This window comes from Carlito syrichta, unplaced genomic scaffold, assembly GCF_000164805.1.
Source record: "Carlito syrichta isolate Samal-C Ts95f unplaced genomic scaffold, Tarsius_syrichta-2.0.1 Scaffold315145, whole genome shotgun sequence".
Lineage (NCBI taxonomy): Eukaryota > Metazoa > Chordata > Mammalia > Primates > Tarsiidae > Carlito > Carlito syrichta.
The window spans coordinates 189,960-202,070 of NW_007259241.1; the positions used below are offsets into that span (position 1 = coordinate 189,960).

At 40.2% G+C, this 12,111-nt stretch overlaps 1 protein-coding gene across 1 annotated transcript in view; it reads right to left on the reverse strand.

The window, feature by feature from the left end:
* Positions 1–9,139, reverse strand: part of LYPLA1 (lysophospholipase I) — a 15,287-nt gene extending 6,148 nt beyond the window's left edge. Inside the window, exons 1-4 of the mRNA XM_008072390.1 lie at positions 9,091–9,139; positions 7,746–7,793; positions 5,366–5,436; positions 1,534–1,607 (exon numbers count right to left, since the gene is read on the reverse strand). Coding sequence (XP_008070581.1) covers positions 1,534–1,607; positions 5,366–5,436; positions 7,746–7,786 — 186 coding nt within the window. The 5' untranslated portion in view covers positions 7,787–7,793; positions 9,091–9,139. The remainder of the gene's footprint in view (positions 1–1,533; positions 1,608–5,365; positions 5,437–7,745; positions 7,794–9,090) is intronic.
* Positions 9,140–12,111: the final 2,972 nt, after the last annotated feature.

The following is a 12,111-nucleotide window of genomic DNA, read 5'->3' on the forward strand; positions in this document are numbered from 1 at the left end:
TGCTAGGCTTTGGCGATCCTTCCACCTCAGCCTTCCAAGTAGCCGGAACTACAGGCACGTGCTACCATGCCCAGTTAATTTTTGATATATTGTAGTGATGAGGTCTCGCCGAGTTGCCCAGGCTGGTCTCAAACCCGCGGGCTCAGGCAATCCACCCGCCGCAGCCTCCCAAAGTGCTAGGGTTACAGGCTGAGCCACCGAGCCCAGCCAGTTCACAGCATATTAAACTGTTGCACTCACAACATGTGTGCCTTTCAAATATTCTGAATTTTCTTTTCTTTGCAAAGTTTTAGGCATAAAATCCAATCTAGTCTTAAATTGATGACGTTTTCTAAACAGGAGTTCCAGAGAACAAGGACTACGTAGCAGACACCTTCAGAGTACCTGCCTCCCCAGCGCCCAACACCCTGCATTCTGGCTAGCTGCAATCCTGCTAGCCCAAGATTTTTTTCTCATTCCAGTAGTGTTCTTTCTCTCAGCATGGTAGAAATGTGATTCAGTGACTGCCAGTCAGTCTCTGTGTGGCTGGAATTGTTACATGTCAACTCAAGAGCTGGAAAAATACAGGCTGCCAAAGCCAAGATGGCCAAGAGTTGATGGAGAGGTGAATGGAGAAATGTGATGAGAAACGCAAGGAGATCCTGACTGCTTTCTGGTTCCTAGCTCTTCCTGAGGCCTCACATCACTGTTGTCTTCACTTTTCTTGATACGATGCCACAGACGCATAACTTACTCCTTCTTGCTTAAAGTACCAGGAATTGGTTTCTGTACACTGTAATCAATGAATATCAAACATACAGACTCCTACGTGCACTTCCACTTTGAATCAATCATTAACTTCTGTCCCCATGTTTATGTTACAATGTGTATGATAATTATATATATTAACTGTAAATTTCAACAAACACCAATTCAGTAATACCTTTTTACTGTATCGTATCAACAACGTGTCTTTCTATTCTAAGGGCAATATGAGGAAGCTGCATCTGGGGCAGAAAGAATAGAAGGCAAGAGAAAAATGCAAGAAAGAAAGATACCAAAAATAAACATCACATATTTATATCTGAAGTCTATTTCACATGCTGGTAAAGGGAAGAAACCCTTTTTCTTCTACCTTACTGTTCCTTTCAGTAGTCTCTTTTTAGAACAGGAGGCTTACACCTATATTATTAGAGTTCTGCTTAATTAAAAGGGTGCACTGTGTTGACTTAAAATCTACCTTCATGTGCTTTATGGTTATTTTAAGAAAATACATCCTAAGTTCTAATTCATTTACTTAGTAAGTTAATTTTGAAGGCAATCTCTAAGTAAACACAACTGCCAAAGAGGCAGAAAACTAGAAAAATGTGAGTATATGAAGTTGAGATTAATTAGTTCCAGTCCATTCAAACTTAATTCAGCATTAAAGATGAGTATGTCAGTCAAGATTCTGTAACAGCTAAAAGAACAGAAATCCAGAGAAAAAGGACTGAAGCCACAGACTTTTAGACATACACACTGATGGTACTGACATCCTCCCCCCCATTTTCTTACCTGAGAAAATCCTCCCAAAATAATTCTGTTAGAAGGAATGCCATTCTTCACCTCTTGATCAATCAAAGCTTTTACTAAAAACATGAAAGTTAATCAGTAAAAGTTTTCAAAACTTGAGCACAACGATACAATTTAAAACAGGAAAAATTATTACAATTATTTTTTGGAATAAGGTCTTGCTCTGTTGGCCAGACCGGAGTACAATGGCATGATCAGAGCTCACTGAGGCCTCTAACACCTGGGCTCAGGCCATCCTTCTGTCATAGCCTCTCGAGTGGTTGGCACTACAAGTGAGTGCCACTGTGCCTGGCTATGAAAAAAATACCATCAGAAAAGTACAAAGTACATTTAAGGTAGAAAAGAGGGAAAAATTTGAAGCACTCCATTGAAATATAAAATTAGAATGTACTTTCATTATAAAATTTCTCAGATTTTACAGTTGCTGCTCAAACTAAAACTTCAGTAATTTCTTGTTAAATATTTTGTTAAAAGAAGTTTTTTCTCTCATTAAAAGATGGATTTTTAAAACTAAAGTTAATTTTGTTTACATATGGGCTGTTTCTCTCTTCAATAAACCATAGGCATTTGTACCTAGATGTTTAAAAACTGTATGTAGTTAAGTGTTTAAAACTGTTTGCTCTGTTAAAAAAGACACACACGGCCAGGCTTGGTGGCTCAGCCTGTAATCCCGTGTTTTGGGAGGCCGAGGTGAGTGGATTGCCTGAGACCACGGGTTCGAGACCCGCCTGGGCAACTTGGTGAGACCTCATCTCTACAATAAGTCAAAAAATTAGCCGGGCATGGTAGCGCACGCCTGTAGTTCCAGTTACTTGGAAGGCTGAGGCGGGAAGGATCACCGGAGCCCAGTAGGTCGAGGCTGCGGGGGCCAAGAGACTCCAACTCAAAAAAAATAAAAATAAAAAAAAGACACATGCACAGAGTATTACTTTTTCCTACAGTCAGTAAATGATGAAGAAAAATTTCAAATGAGTGCTTTAGTTTCTGTAAAACACTTTGACACACATCATATAATACTTGATAACTTCTAGAATTTCCTTTTCCTTTATAATAAGTCCCATGTTTTTGGAATAACTGTACCTCTTACAACTTCAGACCTTTAATTTTCTTTTCTTTCTTTCTTTCTTTTTTTTTTTTTTTTGAGTCAGAGTCTCATTCTGTCGCCCAGGTTGGAGTGCAGTGGCACGCTCATGAGCACCACAGCCTTGATCGGTTGGGCTCAAGTGATCCTTCTCCCTCAGCCTTCCAAGTAGCTGGAACTGCAGGCATGCACCACGCCTGGCTAATTTTTCTTTCTATTATTTATTGTAGAGATAAGGTCTCACCAAGTTGCTGAGGCTGGTCTCGAACCCGTGGGCTCAGGCAATCCTCTCACCTTGGCTTCCCAAAGTGCTGGGATTATAGGCAAGAGTCACCATACTCGGCCTAGATCTTTAATTTTCTAAATATACGCAGCTTTTTTTTTTTTAAGATTAAAATTTCCAACTTTTTATTTCCTTTTTTATGAACAAAACAAAAATCTGCTTTTATTAACTAAATGCTCAAATTAAGTTATTTCTGTTTTATATAAAGTGTAGTTCTTAGACTAAGTATGAAAAGCATCAGTACGAGACAACGGGTCAGTGACCAGTAAAGGAGGCTTATGAACTAAAAGAACTGCTGAGAAATTTACCTGGGGCAGACCGCATAGCCCCAGCTGGAGGGAAGATGGAGAAGGAGCAGAAACAGTCCAGGTCCGAAAAGGGAGAGCAAGAGGGTGTCTGGGGCGGGACCTGGAGCAGGTCAGCGGTCGCGAGCAGCTCCCGGGTCCATTTTTCCTCAGGTTCTCAAAGCCTGACTCTCTCTGGCTACCCCAACGGACTGAGTCGAAGGTGTTTTAAGAAACTACAGCGACAGTAGCCAGTTGTGGCGTAGCGGGTTCTCACTTCAGTCACCCTTTCGCCGAGGGCAAGGGCGCTGCGGAGCCCCCACGACGAACCTGAGCACCCTCTTCTCGGTTCAGTAGCACGTTCTCTTGGTTCTTTCTTTCCTAACTCACTCTGAGCCTAAGTCTCTCCGATAATTCATCACTTCAAACAAGAAAGACTAACAAGCATTTCACACAGGCCAACTCTACTGTGAGGGACAGAATTCTCCATTCTGGAACTCACCAGGGCCACCTCTCTTCTCCACCGGGTCTAAAACTTACCCCATCCCCAAGAACACATTTTTGTCATCTATTACTTTTGGACAAAATCCTAGAGTTCTAGATTGGATCTTTTTTTTTTTTTTGAGTTGGAGTCTAAGCCTGTCACCCAGGCTGGAGTACAGTGGCATGTTCACAACTACCACAGCCTCAACCTCGACCTGCTGGACTCAGGCAATCCTTCTGCAGCCTTCCCAGTAGCTAGATCTATAGGTGCATGCCACCATGCCAGCTAATTTTTTCTATTTATTGTAGAGACGAATCTTGCCAAGTTGCCCAGGATGGTCTTGAACCCCTGGGACCAGGCAATCTTCTCGCTTCTACCTCCCAGAGTTCTGGGATTCCAGGCATGAGCCACCATGCCCGGCCTGATCTACTTTTTGATGATCCCAGAAGTCAGTGTTCTTGGCATGCCCAATTAGCCAATGTCTTTTTAATGTACTTTTCCTGTTTCAAACACTTAACAGTTTTTTTAAAAAACGGATTAAAAAGATCTTACTAATCTTTGGTTTTTAATCTATTTTGCAAAATTTCAAACAAATATAAAAGAAGAAAGAATAGTGCAATGACTCCCCACATATGATGCCTGCCTGCAGTCACCGACACCTAACTAAGAACTATGCTTTGCATACAACAGATTATTCTGAAGTCAATTCCTATCATCACATGGTTCTATTTGTCAATGCTTCAGCACACATGTGCTGAAAAGAAAGGTTTTGTGCATTTAAGAAAACTAGAAGGCCAGGCATGGTCGCTCACGCCTATAATCCCAGAGGACTGCCTGAGCCCATGGGTTCGAGACCAGCCTAAGCACCTTGGCGAGACCTCGTCTCTACAATAAATAGAGACAAATCATCTCTACCTATAGTTCCAGCTACTTGGAAGGTTGAGGCACAAAGATCACCTGAGCCCAGCAGGGTGAGGCTGTAGTGACCGTGAGCATGCCACTGCACTCCAGCCTAGGCGACAGAGTGAGACTCCTACTCAAAAAAAACAGATACTCCTAGAAAGTAAGTGTTCTCCTGTATTCACCCACAAAACAAATGGAATTACCATGTTCATAAAGGTAACCACGGTAACCACTACTAACCACAGACCAGGCTTTGAAGGGTCTGTAAAACAGAACTACTGCTTCACAGGGGTGTTAAGTGAGCTGATTTATAAGAAACACCTTGCTTGCACAAATAGCTAAATGCTCAATCAGTGGTATCTATTATTATCACCACACTAAAATTAACCATTAAGAACACTTCCATTGTTTATTACCATCGTATCATTTTCATCGTTATTCCAAGCCTCTTTAATGACAATAACTGGTCACAATTATTAATCATTTTGCTACTTTCTCCATTTGCCTATGTAAATCAAAGCAAAACGATTTCATATCTGACAGAGGGGAAGCTTGGTAGATGCCATTCATCCCTGTCCACCTCGTTCCTTTGACCATAGTCAAGTGAGTCCAGGTGGACACTGTGGCAAACAAATCAGAGAGTCATCAGAAAGGAAGGAAACAGTAACACCTCCTGAGAGCAGATAAATGCGTAGTATTTATTCAGTACTCATATGACTACGGAATCTACTAAAACCTGTAAGAATGCTTTCGTCCTTTTGAAAATGTTCTGTACTCACTATTTTCTGCCGCTTGTTTAATTCCAGCTTCATCCTCCTGTGAATCTGGTGAAAGTCCAACAATATCAAACCTAGAAACAAAAGAACCATTTGATTCTAAGTACCATTTGATTTTAAGAAACTCTATTCTTGGTAAGTATATTTTACTAAAATTCATGGCGGTTTGGATTAAACGGGCTAACCAGAGACATCTTCTAGAACGTGAAACTCAAAATGCTTACAGAGACTAATTAACTAAAATACGTGAATCTGACATTCTGTATGTGCCTTTCACTCCAACTAGACACAGATTCTAATGTTAAAAAGTCACAGAACCATATAATTTCAGAGTGACAACAGCCTAAGAAATTGCCTAATCTAATCTTACACCCAAGTAGGCAACCCACAGTCCTGAAGTTTGGAATAAAATCCAGCTGTTCATTTCTTCTCCTATTGCATCTTATGCTAATTCAGTAGAATAGTTACTTTTCTTCACCATGTCACTCTTGCATGTACTTCTCCATACTTATTAACACAGGTATTGAAACTGATCTCTATCCATATTCTGCAAAACTTCCTTTTTATCATGCATGGTAGATATCTCAAACAAGAAACCAAGAAAGCCTTCCTTTGGCCCTTTCAACTCCTCTGATCATGTTACATGCTCACATTTGCTCTCGAGCCACAGAAGGTAGGAATCGTGGTCCTAGCATGGAGATTTTGCCAGATAGGGAAGATGAAAGATCCAAAGGTCAAGGTATAAAAATTGCCAAGGAATCTAAAGTGGATAAAAAGCAAAGTGCAGCGGTGGGCTAGGGACAGGTGGGAAAAGGAGAGCTAAGAAGACAAAAGACTGGAGGTCCTGAGGAGGTCTAAGAACATGGGTACAGGGAAGCAGATGAAAAAAGAATGAAAAACTGTTACACTTAACAGGTGTGAACTAAGTGACTTCAGAAGTGAAACAGTTCCAGATGACAAGTCCTAAGGAATGGTTGTAGATGACTAAAGCTGAAAGAAAAAAAGAGGTCCCTGGAAGAAGTCAAGAAAGTAACAAGACAGCCAAGGCTGTGAATATGCCGTTGGCATTGGATCTGCAGCCAACCAAAAGAGAAAGAGTGGGAGGAGCTCAAGAAAAATGGAAGATCAATTAGGTGTCAAAGTCATCATTTCTTAAAAGACCCAACGGCAGGCGTCTCAGAAAACAGTGGGGAGAAATCATAGTTTGGAAGTGGCCCACAGGAACAAGAAGCTGGGCCTACTTCCTGACCATAAAGTACACAAGGAATATGAGAGTATCTTGAGAAGACTGAAAGGGAAGTGGTTTTCTTAAAAACCAGCCAGCTCTCCAGACAGACAAGAGACTGGAAGAATAAAGAGGTTGTGCTTTAACAGGAATGGATGGCACATGGGAGCTTCAAATATTAGGTTCCTGAAATCAACAAAGGTTTACCCAGCATCAGGAGATATATTTCCACGTTATTCAATTTACACATATTCTCTACTGTTTTTCTACTCATCTGTATAACTCCTTAAGTTTACCCTCAAATCTAAAGTATAAAAATTTAAATGAATAAAGGTTAAATTTAAAGTTAATTGTGATACCACCTAACTCCAGTCAGGATGGCCATCATCAATAACTCAAAAAACAACAGATGCGGGAGAGGATGTGGCGAAAAGGGAACACTTCTGCGCTGTTGGTGGGAGTGTAAACTAGTGCAACCTCAGTATGGCGATTCCTCAAAGATCTAAAAATCGACCTTCCATATGACCCCGCAATCCCCCAACTGGGAATATACCTGGAAGAACTCAAATCACTCTATAAAAAAGATAAACTGCATACGTATGTTGATCACAGCATTGTTCACAGTAGCAACAACCATGGAACCAACTGTGCCACCCACCAAAAGAGGACTGGATAAAAAAATGTGGTACATATACACAATGGAATATTACACAGACATAAAGAAGAACAAAATCACGAACTTCACAACAACCCGGATGGACTTAGAGTCTATAATACTGAGTGATCTTTCACAGAAACAAACCTTGAACAGTTATCACAATACTATAAAGAAAAGATTGGCCGTAGAGGGAAACTGCCAGGAGGGGAGAGGGGAAACGGCATTGGCAATACAGGAGATCTGCCTGGGAAGGGGGGGTGAGCACACCTCATCAACAATGGTACCTGCAAAATAAACACTGTATACCTAATTCTGAACTGTACCCTACACATCTTTAAAATAAAAAAAATTAAAAGTAAAAAAAAATTTTTTTTTTTAAAGTTAATTGTGTAACTTTGCAACTACAAACATAGCTAATTAAAAAATGCTGCACACAAAAACACTTCTGATAAAAGACTAAATAATATAAAGTTCTTATTGAACAAGTAAACCTTACTTACCAAGAAGGCATAACCATGTTCATGTTTAATGTAACAGGCATAACAGGCCTACATGGAAAGAAAAATAGCAATAAGAATAACAAAGCATAAAAACTGATCAATCCCATCAATCAAAAACAGATAATTACTGAGACCCACACAAAACCACATGCCACAATTTTAACATACAAGCTGTTTCACTGCATCTACACCTACACAACTCTGTTCTCCATGCCCTCCAAATGTGTTCTAAAGACAGAGCAGCAGCTGTGAAGGACTAGGCTTGACAAAGACATGTTCCTTTCTAATGCCTTTACTTAATACATATATTTATTTAATGAGTTGAAGTCTCACTCTGTCGTCCAGGCTGGAGGGTACTGGCACACTCAAGGCCACTGTAGCCTCAACCTGCTGGGCTGAGGTGATCCTTCCTCCTTAGCCTTCCAAGTAGCTGGAACCACAGGCATGTGCCACCATGCCCAGTTAATTTTTCTTGATTCATTGTAGAGATGAGGTCTCACCAAGTTGTCCAGATTGTTCTAAAACCTGTGGGCTCAAGCAATCCTCTCACCTCTGCCTCCCAAAGGGCTGGGATTATAAGTGTGAGCCACTGTGCCCGGCCCACTTAATACTTTTAACTTCTCAGATAATAAGAAGGGAAACCAGGAACCAAGACAGCTGGAAATGTATAAAATATGAAGCTGATAAGGGGCTAAGGACAATGAGCAATTTATCACACAGATAACTATAGCATCAAGTCCCATATGTTCAGATTATAGTTTTACTTAAGTTCTAGTTCTTAGCTTTGTATCTGCTTGATTAAGAGACCTCTAGATAAATAAAGGAAATATAAAATTTGCCTAAGCATTCAACAGATCCAATTCAAGTCTGTCATTACAAAATATGCTAAAATTAACTGGGTAGAGCAGCACAGGTGCCTACAGTTCTAGCTACTCAGGAGGCGGAAGTGGAAGAATCACCTGCTCCCAGAAGATCGAGGCTCTAGCATGGATGACAGAGGGGGACCCTGACTCAAAAAAAAAAAAAAAAAAAAAAAAGTCAAATATTCTGAATTTGATTAGTTAAAGGAAAGAAAAATAAATACACTATAGCTATATCCCAATAATACATACAAATATTTTTGAGAATATTTTAAATTTCTCAAAAAAAAGAGAAAAAGAAAACTTTTTTTTGTTTAATCAAGAAAACATTTAAGTTATGAGGAATTCTACTAATTCTTATTCTTAAGTTGAATATTTAAACAATAAAAACAAAATATATTCAAATGCTTTCCTGGAAGGGTAATGTATAAAAGTTATTCTTCTCCAGACTCTGGGTCAGAAGTCTGAAGATCAGAAATACTCACGCATGGGGGCAGATATATTTGATGTGGGAACTTCTGATACCTGCAAAGGCTTCTGCTCGCCTCTGCCTAGTGGAAAAATCTATCCTCTTGATTCATGATATAAATCTACCTTAGATGTTACAAACCATATCAAAATTTCTTTGGGAATGCAAGTTCCCCTAGGTTGAGAAACAGCCTTAAAGCAATTCAGTCATGGTGCAAATGTCAATGTAGCAGAAATTCCAACATAATCAAGAGTTCTGTCTCTTGTTTGGGAAAAATAATAGGGGATACAGTAACTCCAGTCACGATATTTGTTGTATCCTACAGAGGTAAGACAGGCTCCTCTATTTCAGGATAAAAAGAGGAAGAAATGTTTTCTTATTTGATCTTCTCAAATATTTTTCTTCTTCCCGTTCCGTCTTTCATGTTCTCATCTGTTTCACCTCTCCTGCCTCTACCACTTCTGAAGAGAAGTTACTGATCAGCTAGCATGCATCCATTCCCTCCTGTCTTCTCCAAACCTAGTGCTTCTCAGCAACCTTTTGGCCTAAAGCTTGCCAATTTTACTGATTTCCTGTTTGCTTAAAACTTACTAGTTTCTTCCAGGTGCGGTGGCTCAAGCCTGTGATCCCAGCCCTTTGGGGAGGAGGAGACGAGAGGATTGCCTGAGCTCAAGGGTTCGAGGCCAGCCTGAGCAACATGGTGAGACCCTGTCTCTAAAATAAATAAAAAAATTAGCCAGGCATGGTGGCACATGCCTGTGGTTCCAGCTACTTGGAAGACTGAGGCAGAAGGATCACCTGAGCCCAGCAGGTCGAGGCTGCGGTGGCCGGGAGCGTGCCACTGCACTCCAGCCTGGGCGAGAGTGAGACTCCACCTCAAAAACAAACAAAAAAACCTCATTTCTTTTTGACATCACAAATACTTTCGGAGCCAGAATTCAAAACCAAATCTATCAGATTTCAAGGCCTGTGTTCTTTCCAGAGTTCATCACATTGCCTCAAACTGATAAAATTCAAGAGTGTTTTCAACATATTAAAAATTTATCATAAATATGACAGGAAAATCCCCCTCACTCCACAAATATTCTTCATATTTTACAGATATTTGTATATCCAAAAGAAGCTTTCTGCCTTAAAGTTCAACTGACTTCCAAGAGAAGAATATTTTAAATTTCTCAACAAAAAAGAAAAATTTTTTAAAATTTCCATTTAATCAAGAGAACATTTAAGTTGAGGAGTTCTACTAAATCTTATTCTTAAGTTGAATATTTAAAAGATAAAAACTAAATATATTCAAATGCTTTCCTAGAAGGATAGATAATGCTATAAAAGTTATTCTTCTCCAGAGTCTGAGTCACAAGCCTGAAGATCAGAAATACTCACGCATGGGGGCAGATATATTTGATGTGGGAACTTCTGATACCTGCAAAGGCTTCTGCCCATCCGTGCCTAGTGGAAAAATTATTAAAATAATGCTATTAGATAATTTTAAATCCCAATAAATTAGCAAAAGAATAGTACTTAATTTGAAAAGATAAATGCTAAATCCTTAATATATTTAAAAGTGTGAACCATGAAGCTATTAAAACATCATGAAGCTGGGTTCAGTGGCTCAGCCTGTAATCCTGCGCCTTGAAAGACTGAGGGAAGTGCATTGCCTGAGCCCGCGGGTTCGAGACCCGCCTGGGCAACTTGGCGGGACCTCATCTCTACAATAAATCAAAAAATCAGCTGGGCATGGTTACGCATGCCTGTAATTCTGGCTACTCGGAAGGCTGAGACGGAAGGATCGCCGGAGCCCAGCAGGTCAAGGCTGCGGTGGCCGGGAGCGGCCACTGCACTCCAGTCTGGGCAACGGAGTGAGACTCCAACTCAAAAAAAAAAAAAAAACTCCAAAAAACCATCATGAACCTAGAAACAACCCAGTATTGACTATTATTTAAGCTTTACCTAGGGATAAAGATAATCTCAGACTTCTGAACAGCAGCAATGTGTATTTCAGATACTGCCACGGGGCTTTATAGCTTCCAAAATACAGATTTTTAAAAAATTTCTTTATAACTTTACTGCAATATGATTATAAAGTAGACAAGATAAATAATATAATTCACATTGTATATGAAGAAACAAGCCTGAATAAAGTAAATCAGTTGTCCAATATCTTTACATGCTTGCTATACTACATATCAACTTTAATTAATATTCTTTTTTTTTTTTTGAGTCAGAGTCTCACTGTTGCCCAGGCTGGAGTGCAGTGGCACGCTCATGGCCACCGCAGTCTTGACCTGCTGGGCTCAGGTGATTCTTATGCCTCAGCCTCCCAAGCAGCTGGAACCACAGGTGTGAGCCACCAAGCCTGGTTAATTTTTTGATTTACTGTAGAGATGAGGTCTCACCATGTTGCTCAGGCTGGTCTTGAACCTCTGCGCTTATGAAATCCTTTCACATCTGCCTCAAGTGCTGGGATTACAGGCATGAGCCACCACACCCAGTCTATAATTAATATTCTTTCTTATTGTGTACATGTTTGCATATATACATGTTGTTCAGAATACAAAAAAAAATTGAAAAAATGTAACTCACCATAATCCTTTTAGTCAAAAATAAGTAGTTGGCCGGGTGCAGTGGCTCAACCTGTAATCCCAGCACTTTGGTAGGCTGAGGCGGGAGGATTGTCTGAGTTCGGGGGTTCAAGACCAGCCTGGGCAACTTGGTGAGACCTGTTTCTACAATAAATCACACACACACAAATACTAGCTGGGTGTGTGTGTCTGTAGTTATAGCTACTTAGAAGGCTGAGGAAGAAGGATCGCCTAAGCCCAGCAGGTCGAGGCTGCGGTGGCCGTGAACATGCCACTGCACTCCCGCCTGGGTGATAAAGAGTGAGACTCCAACTCAAAAAAATAAAATTATATAAATGCACAAACAAACAAATACATAATTAAACAAATAAACAATTAACCTTTTGATGAGTTTCCTTCCGATTTTTCTCATTCATAAAAATTAAGAAATAGGTACAGATTTGACCAAAATGCAA